This window comes from Drosophila melanogaster, chromosome 3R, assembly GCF_000001215.4.
Source record: "Drosophila melanogaster chromosome 3R".
Taxonomy (NCBI): domain Eukaryota; kingdom Metazoa; phylum Arthropoda; class Insecta; order Diptera; family Drosophilidae; genus Drosophila; species Drosophila melanogaster.
Genome location: NT_033777.3, coordinates 27245297 through 27265456, shown reverse-complemented (window position 1 = coordinate 27265456; position 20160 = coordinate 27245297). Strand labels below are relative to the sequence as shown.

Below are 20160 nucleotides of genomic sequence, written 5' to 3'. Positions count from 1 at the left end.
CTCACATAGCACAAAATTTGGAATTCGAAATTAGGGTTTCCCTGGCAGGAATGTCAGACTCTGAGAAGGAGGCCGCCGGCAAAGCCCACCTGGGAAGCAACAATCGGTGGTCCGACCTGGAGGAGGAGGAGGAGGGTGAGGCGAACGACCAGGGAGGGATCCAGAACTTGAGGCCGGAACTCGTTGTGCCCAGAACCACAGCTGCATCGGATGTTGAGGAGAATTTACCATTGGGTTCTCCGAGTGATGGGTCCAAACGCGCTACGAGTAGAAACCGCAGACTGGAATACTTTCGCAGTGGAGCCGATGCCGATTGCCAGGTGCACGTCCTGAGCAACTGCCCCCAATCCGATGAGCCGGCGGTCAGTGTGTGCTACAAGAAATTTGGCTGCCATCGGATCTTCCTGGCCACTGCCTCCGACAAACTGGAGCAGGACGTGTACCAGAACAAGGACTGGAACGGCGTACTCCAGATCAATGGGGTTTCGCCCGAGAGCGTGGAGATCTTCCTGGAGTTCATATACACCTTCGAGGTGACCTCGCCGCTGGTCCAGCTGAAGCTGGTGGGGGATATGTTCATCCTGTCCTGCGCGTACAACATGCCGGAGCTCCTTCGCTCCTTTGCTGAGAAACTAAAGGAGCAGGAATTGCCTCTGGATGGCATCTTTCCTGCCTTCGACCTAGCATTCCGGCATAACATCATCGATGTGGAGCGCGTTTGCATCGAGGTTAGTAGATTGGAATATAAAATGGAGCCTTAATTTAGTTAGTTATCCTTTAGAAAATCATAGAGGAAGGCGCATCATTGATCCACGAACCCAGTTTAATGAAACTCCCGGTCTATGCTCTAAACTACGCCATCCAGCACTGGCTGGTGGCGGATGCAGTGCCTCCCGATGAACTCATCACGATTTTAAAGCAGTATCAGGAGATCAATGAGATTACATTCGCCAACACGCAAAAATTCCCGCACTTCACCAAAATTATCAAGTATTTCCCCAATGTTCTTCTGGACGCCGAGGGATTCATCAATCAAAACTAGAAAACTACTTGGAATTCCCAAAAGCTTCGCGCATAAAACCCAAAAATTTAAAAAAAATAAGCCAATAAAATATCAGTTCTCATTAGCATTGTATTGGGTATCTTTTGCATATGGCAAACTGGAAGCTCATCTAAGGGGAAGCTTAGATGAAAGACAGTCTATATTTAAGTTGTAGTTTTCAATAATTTCCTATTGATCAAAAGCGATCCAAACTTTAGAAGCATTTTTCAAAAAGATAAACGAGCAGTGCTGCCAACCGGTTGCACCACTCACGCCGGTATTTTCTTATGCGCCATTTTCGGTATTTTCCGGCAGATACCAGCCAAGAAGCGAACGCGTTATGCGAGGGCCGCATTTGGTACACTAGTGCGCCATTTTACTCGCATAAAGCCGAAAATTCACACAGTGGCCAGAAAGCGAGAAATTGCACAGTGCAAAAAGGTGTTTGGTAATTGATGAAAAGTTTTGCGCGTACCGTGAACCGACCGTTAATGATGTGCCCGCACGCGCAGCGGTGAAAGGCAGTTAATTCGCCTGTGGAGACGCGCTCACCACAACAAACTCGTGCTGTCCGAAAAAAAAAGTCGGCGCTCGGATTGCGGATTATCGAAGTACCGTACGGCAAGGCAGCAAAAAAAGTACGGAAAAGCCGCCCATGCAACGCGGCCAAAAAAGATAATGCAAGTGCAGTAATATTAATTGCCTGGCAGAGCGGCGCATACAGACACACTCCTCCTTTTTTCCCCACTTTTTTTGTTCTCTGGAGGCGCATGTTTTGTTTTTTCGTGCACTGTACCGTGGGCTCAGTGTGTGTGTGTGTGCGTCGGTGTGCCTGTGCGTGTGTGTGTACACATTTTAGGCGGCAATGGTGTGGGGCCCTGGCCAGCCGATAGTCCGCCGCGCCGCGAATGTTATCGATAGACGAGCCCTAACCATTTGTTGTTTGTTTTCCTTTTGTTGCAGTTTTCATGTCTATATAAACAAACGTACAGCGAAAGTCGGTTAAAAAATCAAGCAGCGAAATGGAGGAGATATCCAGTTTGGACTCGTTCGGCGCCGATTCCAATGCGCGACCGGAGTCGGCCACCCCCAGGTCGGAGGAACAACAGGATCAGGATCGACAACAGACTGCTCCGGCGGCCAGTGAAACTCTGGATACGCCCGCCTCGCCGCCAGCGGAGGATGCAGCTGCGCAGGAAAGCAAACCGCCTCCTTCCAAGGAGGCGGATGACGACTTCGAACAGATCTCCGAGGGATCATTAGACGCCGATGATAACCAGTCGCGGGATAAGGCGGCTAGTACACCAGCTGATCCCGTGGATGCGGAGGAGCCCGCCGAGGAGCCAACGCCCAACGAGGAGCCGCAAGGCGGTGAGGATGAGCAGCCACAAACAGAAGCCGTGAGGGTAGATCCACAGGAAGAGCCCGAGGAGGCGGAGGAGGAGACTGATGCCCTCCAGGCCACTGCGGAAGAGGTGGAGGCAGCGGCCGCCGAAGCAGATGCTGTGGACGGCGGTCCCGCTTCACCCGAAGCAATGGATGTGGATGAAGGCGAGGTGGATGCAGAAGGTGAAGCTGAGCAGGAAGCAGAAGACGACGCAGCTCTGGATCGAGAGGCGACAGATGATGTAGATATGCAGTCCGTGGGCGCAGATTCACACCAGGCGGAGGATGCAGAGCCACCGGAGGGCCGAGATGAGGTGGACACAAGCTTAGAGGAGCAGGAAAATGGCCAAGATCCTGATGAACGGGAGAAAGATGCGGCCGCCGATGAAGATGATCCGGATGCAGAAGGAGATGCGGAATCGGAGCAGGTGGATGAAAATGCCGAGGAAACTGGTGAGGCCGAACATGGCGATGGTAAGTCTTAGTACTTCTTTGATGCATGTTTATAAAAGACTAAATGAATGAACTATTTACATTATAGACACAGTGGAAAATGTTTTGGAGCCAGAGGAATCAGATGTTTGCCTTATTCCCGATGATCAAGAAACGGAAGTGACTGAAGCTGAGAAGGAACTGGCCCGCGAGAATGCCGAGAAGGCCGCCGAAGAGGAGGAAGCCGAGGAGCGGCAAGCCAAGACACCCGATAACGATAGAAAGTCCCCGGCAGATGCCGCCGCCGATCCAGAAGACGACAGTGCAGCTGCCGTTGACGCCACCGACGTATCTCCAACCACGCCAACTGGTAAGTGCTCCACACTAAGACTTGAAATGCCCTATCCCACATCTACTCTATCCATTTTGCCTGCAGATGCTCAAGCTGGAGCTAAGTCGGCGGCAACAGGCATTGCAGAAGGTGAGCAGATTGGGTTAATTCCTGGGCAAAACTCACTAACTGCTTCATTCGACTGCATTCTATTCATTTAATTCTTGCTTTAAATTTAGTTTGTTATTACAAAATTGGCTCCTAGCATACAGAACGATTGCTTATTAAAATGTATATAACGTAAATCCCCTTTTTTTGCCAGCAGATGGAGTAGCTGCAGCAGCTAACGAAGAGGAGGCCGGTGGCGATGTTCCCGATCCCGACGAGCCCACAGCCGAGGAATCCTCCAGTGCCGGAGCGGGTGAACCTGGTTCCACGCCGAAAATCATCATTAGTTGGATCGTTGGCAGCGTTCAGAAGTGCAAACAGTGTGGCGATGAAAAGAATTGTGGGTTTCGGTACAGGAGTCCAGAGGAGTCAGAAGAAATGGATAAGGAGAAGGAAAACGATAAGGCAGAGGAGAACGCTGAGGAGGGGGAGGAGGAGGAGGCTCGGCAAAAGCCTGCTGCTCCCAGTGGGTTCGAGTACATCTGCGATACCGCCTGTGTCGACGCCCTGCTAGAAGATCAACCCGGCAAGTACTTTGTACGCCGCAAGAAGTTCCTGGTCGAGGAAGTGGTTCGAGAAGAAGGCGCCGCCGAAGCGGAGGCTAGCGCCGATGGCGAGGGCGGAGATGCCGAGGAGGAAGCTACTCCAGCCAACACGCAAGATTGCCTGCAGTGCAAGGATAAGACGCGGTGCAAATATTTCATTAAACAGGACCAGGACTGCTTCTACATTTGCAATGACGATTGCTTCAATCTGCTCAACGCTGAGGAGCCAGATAAATTCAAGCTGAAGCGGCACTCGATTCGAGTGCGCAACATTGGCGCCACAACGCTGCAGCCACCGCAAAATTCGCCCACCAAACGGACCGACGGCAGCGTGGTGGCCAGGACGGTGGAGGAGGCAGAGACGGCGCGCCTGGACAGGATCGAAAGCTTCCGAAGGCGCTGCGCCGACTGCGAGGCGGATATCAATACGGACGAGAAGCAGCTCATGTGGGAGACCATGGACTTCTGCAATGAGGTGTGCCTGGGCAGCTATCAGCGCACCATTGGCTCCACCTGCGAGACCTGCAAGCAGGAGGTGAGCTCCATAGCGCTTGGCAAGTACTGCGTGCGATTCGGTTTCGATGTGCGGCAGTTCTGCTGCGCCGGCTGCCTTAACACCTTTAAGAAGGGTCTGAAGACGTGCTCCTGCTGCCAGAAGGACATCAGCGGCGGGCAGGAGGGCTTCCTTGCCCCGGTGGGTGACAAGGATCAGTTCAAGGACTTCTGTTCGCAATCCTGCCTCCGTCGCTACGAAAGCATGTGCAATCCCCGACGAAAACTACGCACCGATGTCTGCGGTGTGTGCAACAACCAGAAGCCAGTGAGGGTGGAGATGCTGCTGGAGGACAGAGAGCACTACTTCTGCTCGAATCCCTGCTTCTCCGCCTTTAAGTTTGTGAGCAACGTGAACGCTGATCCGTGTGCCATGTGCTCCAAATACTTTGAGCGGCGGAGCGCCGAGTCCTACACCATCTACAACGAACAGCAGTCACCGAAGGTCTTCTGCTCGCGGGTCTGCATAAATGTGTACATCATCGTCAACAGGCACATCGTCTCCTGCCAGTGGTGCAAGGTGAAGAAGTACAACTTTGACATGATCTATCAGATTGGTGGGCCGCACGATCAGGAGACGCTCACCTGCTCCATCAACTGCCTGACCATGCACGGCGTTAGCTGCAACATCTCCGCCAGGGCGGTTACCAAATGCGACAATTGTTCCAACTTCAATACGCCACAGTATCATTTGACCATGTCGGATGCTTCCATGCGCAACTTTTGCACCTACCAGTGTGTGATGCAGTTCCAGAATCAGTTCGCCCGCGCTCCCCTCACGCTGGACAGCGACCTACCGCCCAGTAGCGCCGGCAGCTCCAAGTCCCAGCAGCAATCCAATCGAGGCAACAAGAATGCGGCACCATTTCCCACGGGCCTGCCCAAACGTGTCAAACTGAAGCTCTCCCACGTGAGTCAAAAACTAAATAATAAACTAAAAGGGTACACACTGGGTTTTTTTTAAGTTTTTACAATCGAATGATAGCCATGCAATAAGTGTTAAAATATTGAACGTAAACGAAGTATTTGCAATTTTTTTTACCTGCTCGCTTAATTATTAATACATTTACTTCAATTTGGCTTTCAATTCAAGTTTCAATTGCAATCCTAATTTCATTCAATGTCCACCAAAATGGGAATTAACGTAAATTAATTAAGTATCATACCTAAGTTGCATATAATTAATGTCCCCGATAATTGCAGACTGGAAAAGGTGGCGTTGGAGGCAAGAAATCCGGCTCCGGCACCATGCTACCGGTTATATCCACGGTGCAATCGCTCGCCAGCGGCGAAACCGAAGCCCGGATCGGCAATCTGACGGTTCGTCGCAAGCGTGGACGTCCACGGGAATCGGGAACCTCATCACCGCCGCTGTCCATGCCGGGTGTCCATCCGCCAGCACAGCGAGGAAGGCCACGCAAGCACGCTGTAGACTACTCGGCGCGTTCACCATCGCCCACGATGTCAGGTGGCAGCTCCCACATGGGCATTCCGGTCAGGCGAAATACTACCACGACTATGGATTTCGGGCCGGCTACGGTAACGGAGACCAAGATCATCACAGTGCCACCATATCCCAAGGCTGTGCGAAACGTGAACATAAGCTGTAAGCCCTTAACGGTGACCCAGGGCGAGCAGTGTAGTCCGGATGTGCGGGATTGCGCCACCCAGACGGAGAAAGACTACTCCAACAAGGTGCTCATCCCGGTTCCGGTGCCCATCTTCGTGCCGCAACCCATGTACATGTACTCGGCTCCGTTCCCCGTACCAGTGCCCATTCCGCTGCCAATCCCGGTGCCTATTTTCATACCCACCACGCGCAACACCGCGCAAGGCATACTTAAGGAGATCAAGAAGATACAGGACAAGATGCCAGAGGATCCACTGGAGGCGGAGTTGCTTATGATGGCCGAGATGGTGGCAGAGGAGAAGCACGAATCGGACTCCGATTCGGACAACGAGATCAAGCCGGATCCGGGCCTGGTAGCTCTGCAGTACCAGAACAGCCTCGAGTCCGTCGCCCAACAGCAGCAACAACAGCAAGTGGTGGACGTTAGCGGAGCCGGACATAATCCCTACGGCGACGATATGCTGCAGATAGCCCTCAAGATGGCCACAGGCGACTACGACAATCATCACCAGACCTCGACGGTGGATCTGGAAACGTCGATGACGGCGAATACGATCAGCAGCCAGTCGCCGATGGGTCACGACGGAATGGGTCAAATGGGAGTACATCATCTAGATCAGCAGCATCACATGCTTGATGCCACGCAGCGGTGAGTTAAGAGAGATGGCAATCAGAGATCAATACTCAAGTACTTAAATGTGATGACTTTCAGAACCGCACGTGGACGCAAGCGCGGCGTAGGCGTCGTCATGGACCCACCCAACCGCAACAGCCGCTCGCCGGTGAAAAGGCAGCGCGGCGGCGAGATGGATCACTCGGCCCTGCAGCAGCAGTCGCAGCAGGCACAGCAGCCGCAGGAGAAGCCCGACGCCCAAATGTTCCTGAAGTACACCTTCGGGGTGAACGCATGGAAGCAGTGGGTGATGACGAAGAACGCGGACATCGAGAAGAGCTCGATGCGCCGGCGGCCCTTCAAGACGGAGCTGCTTCAAATGACCGCCGACGAGTTGAACTACTCGCTTTGCCTCTTCGTCAAGGAAGTGCGCAAGCCCAACGGGACGGAATACGCGCCGGACACCATCTACTACCTTGTGTTGGGTATGTAGTTACTCCCCAGGTTTACACATGTACCATTTGATTTTATTGGAATCTCTTCCTTCAGGCATTCAGCAATATCTGTATGTGAATGGACGCATAGACAACATATTCTATGATCCGTACTACGAGCGGTTTACCGAGTGCCTTGACGAGGTGGCGCGCAAGTTCTCCGTGCTTTACAACGATTCGCGTAAGTTGAATCAACTTGAAATGAGTCAGTTCCAGCGTAACCACATCTTTATACACCTAAACAGAATACATTGTCACTCGCGTGGAGGAGGAGCACTTGTGGGAGTGCAAGCAACTTGGCGCCCATTCGCCGCATGTTCTGCTGAGCACGCTAATGTTCTTTAACACCAAGCACTTTAATCTGACGGTAGGAGTAAACGATGCCGCATTTGTTGACCTGGGCTAAATTGCGTTTGGTTTTTCAGACCGTGGAGGAGCACATGCAGTTATCCTTCTCGCACATAATGAAGCACTGGAAGCGCTCATCACAGAATTCCAAAGTTCCTGGCTCACGAAACGTGCTCTTACGATTCTATCCACCGCAGGCGGGTCTGGGTAAGCTCTTAACTAAGCTTCGTATGCACAGAAACTGAGCTCTTACTTAACTTTTTTTCAAACAGATGCCAATCCGCGGAAGAAGAAAGTCTACGAGCAGCAGGAGAATGAAGAGAATCCGCTGCGCTGTCCCGTCCGCCTTTACGAATTTTATCTCTCCAAATGGTTAGTTAGTATGCTTAATAATTACAAGAATCGATTGTTAATCATGGTACGTTTGTTTAACAGCCCGGAGAGCGTGAAGACCCGCAATGATGTCTTTTATCTGCAGCCGGAGCGCTCGTGTGTGCCCGACTCGCCGGTTTGGTACTCGACGCAGGCTCTGGGGCAGGACGCACTGCAGCGGATGCTGCACCGCGTCAAAATGGTCAAGGAAATCAACATAGCGCTACTAACGACTTAATGTTTAGTTAGGCAGTTATATCATTGTGTACGTGCACGGCTTGTCCTGCAATGACACCCGGAGGACGATTCTTCGGCTTGGTGCTTAGCACATGTTTGTTTGCGGGCAAAACCAAATTGGACTAACCAAGGAGCGAGAGTTGTGCTATATTATAAATTGTTTTAAACTTATTTGTACGCATATTTCGATTGTCTCTAGTTGCGATAACGCTGATGGAGGTGACCTTGTATAAAATGTGAACGCCAACCAAGCACATCTCACTTTCGATTGACTAAACTTAATCTAGGAATCAAAAAAATCCAAGCAGCAATATACACAACTAAACTTAACACCCACTCACATACAAACGCACACTCATGTAGACACGCGAGACATTTTCATTAGTTTTAGGATGGTAAGATCGTAAGCCAGACAACCAGGCATCTTTAGTCATTACTTAGATTGTTTAGGCGATAAGACATAAGCCAAGTGCGATGTGGTGCCCGACCGGATAAGCGGATGCGGATGCGGATAAGTGCATGTATGTATGTACATAGATTGACGATGGATGACCAGATTCCCGTGTACAATGTGGGCTGTACATAGGATGCGAACCTTAACAATTAGCCGCGCTGTTGTTGTAAGTGTTGAATTGTAAAATGCTGTACACTTTAACTGCAAGATCGAAGTGCATGTACATGTCTATATATAAATACATACATACTTTCAATGAATCCATATGGTTTTTATTTGCCCGAAACTTGAATATTTCCCCATTTAGTTTAAGCTCTTCGCATTATATCTGTAGTATACAAGAAATACAAGAAAAATATGCAAGACCCAATTGAAATTCGCAAGCTTGTAACTTTCACAAATGTTTTTGTTTATTGACACAAAAGTTATGCGGCACTCTAATACATTTAATCGAGATGGTTGGTTGCAACACACCCTTAAGCTATCGTAATACAAAACAGATGGAACTAAAATAAGATACAGTGTCGGCCCGAGTACGTTGCTTTCTGTGCAGACGGTGTTGCTTGGTCATGTTGCCCAGTGATGCAGAGTCCGGTCTGGTTAGCCATTGTCGTCCAGGGCTGAAGGCGCATTCGATGAGGCTTTTTGTTTGATGTCTTTTGTTAATATATATATTCACACTGCCGCCGCTGTTCGCTCAACTGCCATCCATTACCACTCGGCGTCGCCATTCGATTTCTGGAACACGTAGTCCTTGCCCCGCATGTTCATGATGCCATCTTTGAGATAGAATTTCCATTTGTTTCGCGACCTGGTGATCTGCGGAGAAGGGTTCAAAATACATATAAACTACAACTCATTAAAACGAATCTGCGAACTCACCTTATCGTACTGACAAACAATCACGTTATCTGTGTCAAACATTTCGGCAGAGTCTTCGTCGGTGACATCGTCTTCGCTGTTGAGCGGCTCCTCCTCGGCAGCATCCTCGTGCTCCGCATCCTCGTCATCGTCCTTGTCTAGGTCATCGTCGTCATCGTTGTCGATGTTGTCGTCGCTCTCCTCGCTTTCATCCTCATCGGAGGAGTCCAGGGCACCGTCCAATTGCTTGGCGGCGGCAAGAGTTTCTAATATCACAGAATAGTTGTTATAAGTAGGGGGCGGCTGGAAAGGATTTGAGTCTGCTTACTCTGGTGATTGGCGCTGCTTAGCGCTGCGTTTACGTGCTGCTGAAGCACAGACGAGGCCAACGTGGTGGGCAAGGACATGATGGATGAAATCAGGTGGGCCGTCAGAATTTGGGTCAACTGATTCTCCTGCAGCGCGGAGGCAGGCACTTGTATGGTGAGCACTCGAGATTCCGAACTGGCAGAGCCGGCTGGCGATGGCAGCGTGATCTGTGAAGTCAATTAGCAATTTAAACTCCATCCGCATGTAGAAATCTACATTTAACTCACGTTAACAGGCATAATGCGATTGGGGTCCAGCGTGGCCACAATTGGAATGGAACCCTGTCCACTGCTCGCCGCCTGCTGCTGTTTCTGCATCATGCTTGCAGCCGAGGTAGGATGCAGTGGCGGTGGATTCTGTGAGTTGACTTCCTGCTTGATGGGCACCAGCCCGTTCCTTATGCCGCTGCCGGCGGCCATTCCAGCGGACGACTTAAGCCCCACCAGCGAGGACATGGAGCTGTTGCCGCCGATATGTTGGTGTGATGTGACCGCGGTTGCGGCGGCGGCCTTCTTGGCCTTGGCATTCGCTGCCTGAAAATGAATAGAGGATTAGTGAACTTGATTTTGGAAATTCTCCCGCAGACAGATGGCTTTACCTTGTGGCTCTGCATTCGAAACGTGCGGTTGGATGTAAGGGCGCATGGAAATGAATGGGTTTTTGAATGGATTTTGATGATGTGCAAAGAGCAGCGCATTAGTCGATGTTGTTGGTGAGGCGCGTTGCATTGTAGTGGTTCAAGTGGTGGAGCATAAGAAAGATAAAGCAAGATATCTTAGTTGGAAATTTTTTTTGGGATGAAGATATCACAATTTGTATGGACTTCTACGTTAAGTTAGACAGACACAAGGATTCGCGATGAGAATATCCACCCAAGGGCTCCGTTTCGCTTACCTTTGGATTGTTGGCCACGATGGGTGGCGGATGGGAGCCATCGCCGGAGTCCGGGCTCAGCTCGACGGCCTTGCTAGCAAGCAACTTGTTGCGCCAGACCTGCTTCATCTCCTGCAGCACCTGTTCGTCGACGCCCTCGTCCAGGAACGCGTCCCGCACATTTGTGATGACGTCCTCGATCACGGCATGGTACACCTTCAGCTGCGGGCGAGAGGGGATGCGGTTAATTGTGTATAATTAAATTTGAAATGCACGACAAATCTGGGCTTGTGTTGACTTAAACACTCATTATATTATCGCGGCTCAACTTCACGCTATTAGGGCCTAAACAGTTGGGGGTAAAACAATAGGGATTGCGCAAAAAATCCACGAAGCAAGTAAAGGGCAAGACGCTATAGAAGTTGAAAATGTGGCGCACAGTATGTGGTGAGCCTTTTTGAGCTCCCATTAAAATTCAGACGCAGCTGTAATGTGAATATGCAAAACGCAAATAAAGTATGTAAATTATTTGTTTGCGAAGAATGTCGCAGTGCACATATGTACATAGATACCATGCATATGCTGGTATATATATATATGTACATTGTACATATATATACACCGGTATGCCAGTTGCTTGTTTTATTAATAGTTTGTTTTGCGTTATCAGCGGACGATAAGGAAGGAGGCCCCGACTTGTAGATAATAGCACAAGCTACGCAGCGTGTATTACTGCTAAATATAACCCCCCATGGGAGTTTGAAGTACTACGCGGAAAAGCCGAAAATCGGAAAATCCAGAGGGCAAGAAACATACAAAACTGCAAGGCAACGAACGCACTAACACAGCGACATCCAGACAGACACGCACTCGCATGCACACACATCCACACCCGAGAGGTTTGCAGTTTTGGTATCTCGGATTTCAGCAGTTGTAACTATCGTTTTGTAGTAACTACCATGACCACTGGGAAAGCTTTCACTTTCCCGCGTGGGCGGCGGAAGGAGGTGAAGCTGGAGGAAATGGAGAAACTCCTTGGTAGGATGCCTTCCATATGTCGAATGCAATGGAGCCACCGCCGCTGACACAATTACCGGATCTCGGGGATCCAGCCGCACACTCACCACCGATGTCTGGCATAGCGCCATTTGGACCTTTTTCTCCGCCAGCTTGAGGCTTTTCCGTTCGCTGGTGGGGCTAATTGACGTATTTGCTGAATTATAAATGGGCGAAGCGAAGAATTAGCGATAGCGATGCGTTCGTGACGGTGTCAGCAGTGTGGCCACCTGCGGGGCACTTGAAAACGACGCATGTCCGCCAAACTGCAAGGCTCATTTGGTCATACACTAATTGCCTTTGGTATTTTTTAAGATATTTTAGTATACAAAATACTGTGCAAATTACATAAAATATGTGGAGGTTATTTAAAATCTATTTAATATTTTCATACAGCAAATACCTTTTTAATAATTACTCTGCTTTCTTTTTACTTCTGAATTTTAAACAGTGGCTCCTAAGCATCTACCACTTTTTCGAGTGTATTATTTGCTAGACATTGGCAGCGTTGCCAGACTGCTTCGCTCTGTTAAGCTGCTTTATCACTTGTTGCGCCGCTGTTAACAAGTCATCCACAGGTTTTCATCGAATCGCGTTGGGAATTTACCCAAAAGCGATTTTCGTTTCGCTGCAACAGGTTACCAGCGCCGCCAACCCCTCATCCAACGGGCACTCTTGCATCCGGAGCCGCATGAATCAGTCGCAACCGGTTGAACCGCCCGCCCATAAGTGAAAGATGAGTGGCGTCCAGACCGCCGAAGCCGAGGCGCAGGCCCAAAACCAAGCGAATGGCAACAGGACCAGGTCGCGTTCCCACTTGGACAACACAATGGCCATCCGACTGCTGCCGTTGCCCGTGCGAGCCCAGCTATGTGCCCACTTGGATGCCCTAGACGTATGGCAACAGCTGGCCACGGCCGTAAAACTCTATCCCGACCAGGTGGAGCAGATAAGCAGCCAGAAGCAGCGTGGCCGCTCAGCCTCCAATGAGTTCCTCAACATTTGGGGCGGTCAGTACAATCACACGGTGCAAACATTGTTTGCTTTGTTCAAAAAGTGAGTCAGTTTGAGATAATAACCGCCGAGATCCCAGAAATGACTCCTCTTACTTTAGATTGAAGCTTCATAACGCCATGCGTCTGATCAAAGATTACGTTAGCGAGGATCTGCACAAGTACATACCGAGGAGCGTGCCCACCATCAGCGAGCTGCGCGCTGCTCCCGATTCCAGTGCCAAAGTAAACAACGGCCCGCCGTTTCCCTCCTCCTCGGGCGTCAGCAACTCAAACAACAATCGCACCAGCACAACGGCAACGGAGGAGATACCCAGCCTGGAGTCCCTGGGCAATATACACATTAGCACCGTACAGCGGGCAGCCGAATCCTTGCTGGAGATCGATTATGCGGAGCTAGAAAACGCCACGGACGGCTGGAGTCCGGATAATCGACTGGGACAGGGCGGATTCGGAGACGTGTACCGCGGCAAATGGAAGCAACTGGACGTGGCCATCAAGGTGATGAACTACCGCAGTCCCAACATCGACCAGAAAATGGTGGAGCTGCAGCAGAGCTACAACGAACTCAAGTATTTAAACAGCATCCGGCACGACAATATCCTGGCCCTCTACGGATACAGCATCAAAGGTGGTAAGCCGTGCCTCGTCTACCAGCTGATGAAGGGCGGCTCCCTGGAGGCTCGTTTACGAGCGCATAAGGCACAAAACCCACTACCAGCACTCACCTGGCAGCAGCGGTTTAGCATCAGCCTCGGCACGGCTAGGTGGGATTTATCGTTTCTTTAGTGCTATCAATCTTCTTTAACTTTTCATTTCGTTTCCAAAAGAGGCATCTACTTTCTGCACACGGCGCGAGGCACACCGCTGATTCATGGAGATATTAAGCCGGCCAACATCCTGCTGGACCAATGTCTGCAGCCAAAAATCGGAGACTTCGGTCTGGTGCGCGAGGGTCCCAAGTCCTTGGACGCTGTGGTGGAAGTGAATAAAGTTTTCGGCACTAAGATCTACCTGCCACCGGAGTTCCGCAACTTCAGACAACTCAGCACGGGCGTGGACGTCTACAGCTTCGGCATTGTGCTGTTGGAGGTGTTCACGGGTCGTCAGGTGACGGATCGCGTGCCGGAAAACGAGACGAAGAAGAATTTGCTGGACTACGTTAAGCAGCAGTGGCGGCAAAACCGGATGGAGCTGCTAGAGAAGCACTTAGCAGCACCGATGGGCAAGGAGCTGGACATGTGCATGTGCGCCATCGAGGCGGGCTTGCACTGTACTGCCCTGGATCCGCAGGATCGCCCATCCATGAACGCGGTGCTCAAGCGTTTCGAACCGTTTGTTACCGACTAGATGGGCCTTATTATGTTACCATTTTATTGACGAACTTGAAAAGCTCGAAGGACCATTTGTAAACCATTTCCACATTTTGTGATCAATCGCAATATATATTTTTAACTTTAACATTCCAACGAAAATTTCCCTAAAGACTTATTGTTATGCTTAAATTGTAAATGCTTACCCTATTGTTTATTAAATATTTTTGTACACTTAGTTGTTAGTGGTATGTTTGATGTTCGGAGAAACTAAATTTATGATATGCCCCAAATCGATGATTTAAAACTCAAACGACTCAAGCGACGTGGCCAGTGGAGCTACGTTTTGATTTTAGCGTCATTTCGGTTATAATTATTTTCATTTTCACAACACAATCATCGCAAAATAATATTGTTTTTATTCGTGACGCAGAATTCCGGCTCTAACCATTGACACGAATCAATTTTATAGATATAGCTTTTAGCACGTGAAAAATTTTCAATTTTTAATCAAGGACGACCAGCGGACGAGACAATGAATTTAAAAAATTCCAAGTTTTTCAAGAGGATTCAGGAGCTGCGCCACTTCTCCAAGGAGAAAATACGGAAGGATCGCGAAAAGAGGACCCACGTTGTTCGCGCCCTGGACATGGCTCTTAATGAGCAGCCGTGCTTGGACCGGGAATGGTTCAGTCCGGAGCAATCACCGCCACTGCAGCCCATGTCCCCACGCCGCCGGATGAAGAAGACCCGGTGCCTCAAGAGGAGGACAGCCGCCGACAAGCAAGTGGATGATAACTCCCCATATTACGGACCATCTTCTGGTGAAAACAGCCCAATGCCTGCTGAGGAAGCCAAGCTGCAGGGATTCATTCAACTGAACAACAAGACCTACCGAGTGGAATGCCCCACTCGGGTGCTCAATCCTCCCATGAACGTCGACGAGGAGCGGCCAGCCAGGTGATCTTCCTTAGCTTTGGATCCTTATTGGATAACGCATCTAACATAATCCCCCAGCGAAACCAAGAGTACCATCTGCGTGTCCAACTCGCGCTACGCCATGATTGGGAAGATCTCCAAGACGCTGGGCTACAAGTTGGTTAAGGAGTCCAAGATGTGGAACATCCTCTGGTCGGATTCGTTTCCCGGCGTAGAGCTGTTCAAGAACATGAAGCGCTTCCAGCAGATCAATCACTTTCCGGGCATGATCGAGATCTGTCGCAAGGATCTGCTCTCGCGGAATCTAAATCGAATGCTAAAGATCTTTCCACAGGACTACAAGATCTTTCCCAAGACCTGGATGCTGCCGGCGGAGTAAGTAAACCCCAGCCTCACACTGAAAGTGCTAATCATTGATACCAACGATTTCAGCTATGGAGATGCCATGAACTACGCGCTCAACCACAAACGCACGTTCATCCTGAAACCGGATTCTGGTGCCCAGGGTCGTGGCATCTGGCTGACAAACGACCTGAAGACCATAGGTCCACATGAGCGCCTCATCTGCCAGACGTACATACACAGGGTAATGTATCCGCTGTTCATCCGGAATCCCATACGCTGGCTAACCATCGCATCCACTTTTCCAGCCCCTGCTCATCGATGGGTACAAGTTCGATCTGCGTGTGTACACCTTGATTACCTCCGTGGATCCCCTGCGCATCTTCGTGTACAACGAGGGATTGGCCAGATTTGCTACGAACAAGTACGTGGAGCCCACGCCCGGAAACGCCAACGATCTGTACATGCACCTGACCAACTACTCGGTGAACAAGCGGAACTCGCACTACGAACTCTGCGACAACGATGACTGCGGCAGTAAGAGGAAGCTGAGCGCAATCAACAACTGGATGCGGCGACACAACTACGATGTGGAGGAGTTCTGGAGCAATGTGGACGACGTGATCATCAAGACGGTGCTGAGTGCGTGGCCAGTGTTGAAGCACAACTACCATGCCTGCTTTCCGGGTCACGACAAGATCCAGGCCTGTTTCGAGATCCTCGGCTTCGACATCCTGGTGGACTGGAAGCTAAAGCCGTACATCCTCGAGGTGAACCACTCGCCCAGCTTCCATACCAACGAGCAGGTGGACAGGGAGGTAAAGCGGCCGCTGATCCGGGACACCTTGAACTTGGTCAGCACGGTGCTGGCGGACAAGAGGCAGATTCTCAAGGAGGATCGCAAGCGGGTCAAGCAGCGGCTGCTCAAGATCAGGGGAGACCCGTAAGTGTCTCATCATCATGTCAGCATCATCATCATTGGTAACCCACATATATATTTCCAGACCCGTACAACGTCCGCGTCTTGGTGGCGGCACCTCCAAGCCCAAAATCGATGCCCAGAAGGGCAGTCCGGATGCCCAACCCGTTGATGTTGAACCCGAAGCTGAGGACCATGGTCCACTGGCCCAGCAAATCGCCTGGGAGGAGAGTCATTTGGGCAATTTCAGGAAGATAATGCCGCCACCAGACTTGAGCAAGCTGGACTACTACACTCGCTTCTATGCCCAGTCGCACCAGGTGTCCATCTTTGCGGAGACGGCGGCCAGTAAAAAGCGAGAGGATCTCGCGCGCAAGATGCGCATCCAGCTCGAGGAGAAGAAGGCCAAGCAGCAGCAGATGCTGAACGGGAAGGCCAAGCGGGATGCTAGGAAACGACACACCGTATTGCTGCCGCGGGCTGTGCGCGAGAAGAACCGTATTAACTTCTTCCGGCTGAGGGAGAACTGGTCGCCGGGCTTCATATCGGACGCGGAGGAGCGACTGCGCCACACCTGGCTGCACATGCGGGCGGAGGCGATACGAACGCTCAAGATCACCGAGAATGTAAGTCGGTTCACTTCCAAAAAAAAAGATACATTTATATTTAAAGGAGATATTCGTCCACAGATCTACAGCAATCTCTACGAAACTGGACTCCTGACCAACACGGACATGGTCGTCTATCCGCATCTCTATCACAACTTGCAGCACGGCTACGACATCAAACGTACTCCATAGTCAGTCATTTCGCCCAACTCCAGCCACACAGACTACTTACACACATCCACGATGTGTTATTCAAATTCGTTATTTAAATTTAAATTGCTGCTCGTCACAAAAAATGTAATAAAATTCTTTCGAATCTTTAAAATAAATATTTGTTTAAATATTCAGCGATTAACACATTTTATGGAATTTTTAGTTGGTATACCTTTAATTTAAGATTCACATTAAAATTTACTCGATTCATAACAATTTGGATACTCTCCTGCTTGGATTGGAATCGCATCTGGCGGACTTGCATCTATATCGTGTATATTTGGCTGGCTGCCCGGCACACAAGCATCGTAAACATTTGCCCCAATCGGATGGCGAGAGCTCCGCCATCGCGGAGATCGAGAATCTGGCATTCCGAGAGCAGTTCGCCGATTCCATTGAGATGGAGAGCAGCGAGTTCAGTCGGTCGAAGGAGCACGCCCCGGGCAGTCGCCAATTAAATTGGGGGAAACTATTTGGAATCTTTTAAAAAAATCGATTGATATTCGAATTGGAGAAAATATCAGCGGCATGTTCAAAGTGTCACAGGAGATGCGTCTGAACACGCAGGCCGCCTCCTCCGCCTCCGCCTGCAGTTCGAGTGGGAGTGGCCTGGAGGGCAATAGTCCGGAGGAGGGCGGTATTTTTGGACGCTACCAGCGAACGCCCGATGCGGGTGAGTAGCGTCGATGAGGAAGTAAACATCGAACCGGCTATTTATACACTACGAATCTCGCGCCCCCCAACTCTTTAGATGCCTATCCCTCGGAATCGCCGCGCGTCTATGTGGCACCCGAGCTGACCGACGCCGGCAAGGTGCAGCTGCTCCACTTTCCCAGCGGCGCGGTGCGAGTGAACAGCCCGCTGGGATTCATCATCAAGCGGAACGGGGTCAAGGGAAACTTCGAGGTGCGCGTCGAAGGTCCCAGTGGTCAGCCCATTCAGCCCGTTCGGCAACAGCAGTTGGATCCGGAGCGCTTTCAGATCGATTGCCAGCTGGACGCCGGAGCGGGTCTCTACAAGGTGCACATCAAGTGCAATTCCGTGACCCTGCCTCGCTCTCCTTTCATCATCGTGGCCATCGCAGGAGCTACCGAGTCCATCGATGGCAAGCCCGCCAGTTCTTCAGGTAGGATATGTCAAAAAAAAGTGCACGAAAGCTGTGATAATCAATTGGCATCTTGTGTGCTTTAGTGCCCATCTCGGACTCGGATGCCAGCCGAGTACAGAGCCGTGGCCTGGGCCTCACCCATGTCAGCTTGGTGGAGCGCAACGAGTTCACCGTGGACTGCGGCCAGGCGGGTAGCAACATGCTCCTGGTGGGCGTACTGGGGCAACGCGGTCCCTGCGAGGAGGTGGTGGTCAGGCACCTGGGACGCGGCATACACAGGGTCACCTACCGCGTGTGCGATCCCGGTGACTACATCCTGGTGGTCAAGTGGGGGGAGCAGCATGTACCCGGATCCCCGTTCAGCTTAAGTGCGGATTAGCCGTAGAAAGTAAATGTGCCTGCATAAATCAGCTGACCTTGATGGGGCGCTACTGCCACCCATCTGCCTCACTTCTCAATGGAATCCTGCGCAGCTTCTCCGGGCGATTTCGCCCCACCTAATGATGATTGCCGATGATAGCGTTATGGGTGCTCCTTGCTGCTCTTTTCCCGCCACTAATGACGTTCGCATTTGGGAGCTGATGCTCTCGGCGCCTCACAACCTAATGATGATGACCGGCGAATATGGAGAATGTGGGTAAGCTGAGTATGAGGGGGCAAATATGTAGTAGTAATGCGTACACTTGAGGTTAGTGCAATAGTCACAAGTTTGGAAAATAGTGAAATATACTTAAGTAAAAGTAATAATACATTTTAAACACTAGCATGCATTTACCATTAAAAATATATTTTAGCTAATGATTCATTAAAATAAATTCACTAAAATAACAGTTATATAAGAGAGGTGCCATCTTAAAATTATATTAAAAATGTTGCACAATAAATTAAGATAAGTATTGTACTATACATATAATAGTTTAATATGATTTGATTTTAAGGGTAACTATTAAGCTGACCATTATTGTTTATAGAAATGATAAAAGGTGGGGGCTGCACGATGATGTTGTAGCTATTAAAATGTCAAGTTCTTGAAGATGATGACATATTCATTTTGTATTCCTAAACAATCTGTACTTAGTAACAAAAGAAAAAGATACATATTTGCAATATAGAAATTTGTAAACACTGAAGAACATAATTGTTTATAATAATATATTTAGGGAGAATGAAAATAGATTGATATTCAACTAAAACCTATTTGAAAGTAAAAATATGTGTCAATAACTAGAAATTTACGTAATATATTTTTCAAAATACAAATAAACAACATTAGTTTGTATGTCTATTATTAATTATCTCAAAGTTTACTATTTATATAGTTGGCTAGGTTCGTAGATTTTTGAATATTTGGTGACCTTGTTATTGGGATTTCGCTTCCCCCAATTTCTTCTTCCTCTGCCTTGCCCCACCCCCATCGCCTATCGCCCCGCCCCGCCAGCACTTTTTCATCGAGACGATGTGCAATTTAATGATGATTACCCCACAAGCAAAGCCAACTGACGACGACTTTGTGGCAGCAGCGACATTATCATTTTTTGTTATTTAGCCCGCTAATGACGTTTGCTTTTGTTGTTGTTGTTGTTGCTCCATCGCACAACCTAATGATGATGATGATGACCGGCACATACGTGTCGGTGTGACTGTGCCAGTGTGTGTGTGCATTATGCTCCAAGAAAAGCGATTTGTTGAAGGGAGGCGGGAGTAGGTGGTGGTGATGATGATGATGAGCGATGAAATGCGCTTGCTTTGTTGCGCCCTAACGAGCCGAGATTGAAGTAAAAGTACTGTATTGAGCACGATAAATGGCAGATGACTTGGTTCTATTGGCCTAAAGCCGCAATAAACATTTTCAATTTCCCACCTTTTGGCGCTGTTCGAAACCCCAACGCACTGCACTGGCGACTGTCTGGCAACGCCATGTCACACTAGCCGCACCGCTCAC

General features: G+C 49.8%; 6 protein-coding genes, 1 long non-coding RNA gene and 1 other non-coding gene across 15 annotated transcripts; 5 read left to right on the top strand and 3 right to left on the bottom strand.

The window, feature by feature from the left end:
• Nucleotides 1-26: 26 nt before the first annotated feature.
• Nucleotides 27-1083, top strand: CG14262 (uncharacterized protein). Its single transcript, NM_143293.3, has 2 exons — nucleotides 27-728; nucleotides 782-1083. The coding sequence occupies exons 1-2, from the start codon at nucleotides 51-53 to the stop codon at nucleotides 1040-1042; spliced, it is 939 nt and encodes a 312-aa protein (NP_651550.1). The 5' UTR covers nucleotides 27-50; the 3' UTR covers nucleotides 1043-1083.
• Nucleotides 1084-1401: 318 nt separating this feature from the next.
• On the top strand, nucleotides 1402-8862 carry woc (without children). 5 transcript variants are annotated; one of them, NM_001276081.1, is made up of 12 exons: nucleotides 1402-1680; nucleotides 2006-2902; nucleotides 2970-3230; nucleotides 3297-3341; nucleotides 3517-5366; nucleotides 5660-6735; nucleotides 6799-7184; nucleotides 7249-7374; nucleotides 7439-7560; nucleotides 7619-7748; nucleotides 7814-7913; nucleotides 7977-8862. In NM_001276081.1, the coding sequence occupies exons 2-12, from the start codon at nucleotides 2065-2067 to the stop codon at nucleotides 8149-8151; spliced, it is 5109 nt and encodes a 1702-aa protein (NP_001263010.1). In that variant the 5' UTR covers nucleotides 1402-1680; nucleotides 2006-2064; the 3' UTR covers nucleotides 8152-8862. The 5 variants fall into 5 exon arrangements, with proteins under 5 accessions (NP_001263010.1, NP_001097946.1, NP_001263009.1 ...); NM_001104476.2 differs by having other exon boundaries at nucleotides 3514-5366; NM_001276080.1 differs by lacking the exon at nucleotides 3297-3341 and having other exon boundaries at nucleotides 1402-1722.
• On the bottom strand, nucleotides 3509-5407 carry asRNA:CR44049 (antisense RNA:CR44049). Its single transcript, NR_074063.1, has 2 exons — nucleotides 5042-5407; nucleotides 3509-4990 (listed from the first exon to the last, which is right to left on the bottom strand).
• Nucleotides 8863-8993: 131 nt separating the features above from the next.
• Nucleotides 8994-14345, bottom strand: TfIIA-L (Transcription factor IIA L). Of its 3 annotated transcripts, NM_057647.4 has the most exons (7): nucleotides 11832-12027; nucleotides 10729-10929; nucleotides 10433-10441; nucleotides 10062-10367; nucleotides 9794-10001; nucleotides 9487-9731; nucleotides 8994-9423 (listed from the first exon to the last, which is right to left on the bottom strand). In NM_057647.4, exons 1-7 carry the CDS (start codon nucleotides 11853-11855, stop codon nucleotides 9316-9318), a joined length of 1101 nt encoding a protein of 366 aa, NP_476995.1. In that variant the 5' UTR covers nucleotides 11856-12027; the 3' UTR covers nucleotides 8994-9315. The 3 variants fall into 3 exon arrangements, with proteins under 3 accessions (NP_476995.1, NP_733208.1, NP_476996.1); NM_170329.2 differs by lacking the exons at nucleotides 10433-10441; nucleotides 11832-12027 and adding an exon at nucleotides 14296-14345; NM_057648.4 differs by lacking the exon at nucleotides 10433-10441.
• On the top strand, nucleotides 12275-14326 carry pll (pelle). 2 transcript variants are annotated; one of them, NM_057623.4, is made up of 3 exons: nucleotides 12275-12819; nucleotides 12878-13543; nucleotides 13607-14326. In NM_057623.4, the coding sequence occupies exons 1-3, from the start codon at nucleotides 12500-12502 to the stop codon at nucleotides 14124-14126; spliced, it is 1506 nt and encodes a 501-aa protein (NP_476971.1). In that variant the 5' UTR covers nucleotides 12275-12499; the 3' UTR covers nucleotides 14127-14326. The 2 variants fall into 2 exon arrangements, with proteins under 2 accessions (NP_476971.1, NP_001263008.1); NM_001276079.1 differs by having other exon boundaries at nucleotides 13607-14247.
• A 104-nt stretch (nucleotides 14346-14449) lies between the features above and the next one.
• On the top strand, nucleotides 14450-17223 carry TTLL6B (Tubulin tyrosine ligase-like 6B). Its single transcript, NM_143292.2, has 6 exons — nucleotides 14450-15049; nucleotides 15107-15403; nucleotides 15461-15614; nucleotides 15679-16313; nucleotides 16375-16915; nucleotides 16979-17223. The coding sequence occupies exons 1-6, from the start codon at nucleotides 14625-14627 to the stop codon at nucleotides 17087-17089; spliced, it is 2163 nt and encodes a 720-aa protein (NP_651549.1). The 5' UTR covers nucleotides 14450-14624; the 3' UTR covers nucleotides 17090-17223.
• A 241-nt stretch (nucleotides 17224-17464) lies between these two features.
• CG5984 (uncharacterized protein) lies at nucleotides 17465-19054 on the top strand. Its single transcript, NM_143291.2, has 3 exons — nucleotides 17465-17783; nucleotides 17862-18236; nucleotides 18302-19054. The coding sequence occupies exons 1-3, from the start codon at nucleotides 17639-17641 to the stop codon at nucleotides 18595-18597; spliced, it is 816 nt and encodes a 271-aa protein (NP_651548.1). The 5' UTR covers nucleotides 17465-17638; the 3' UTR covers nucleotides 18598-19054.
• Nucleotides 19055-19755: 701 nt separating this feature from the next.
• On the bottom strand, nucleotides 19756-20124 carry lncRNA:CR46085 (long non-coding RNA:CR46085). Its single transcript, NR_133465.1, has one exon. It is a non-coding gene; the product is annotated as a long non-coding RNA:CR46085 (long non-coding RNA).
• Nucleotides 20125-20160: the final 36 nt, after the last annotated feature.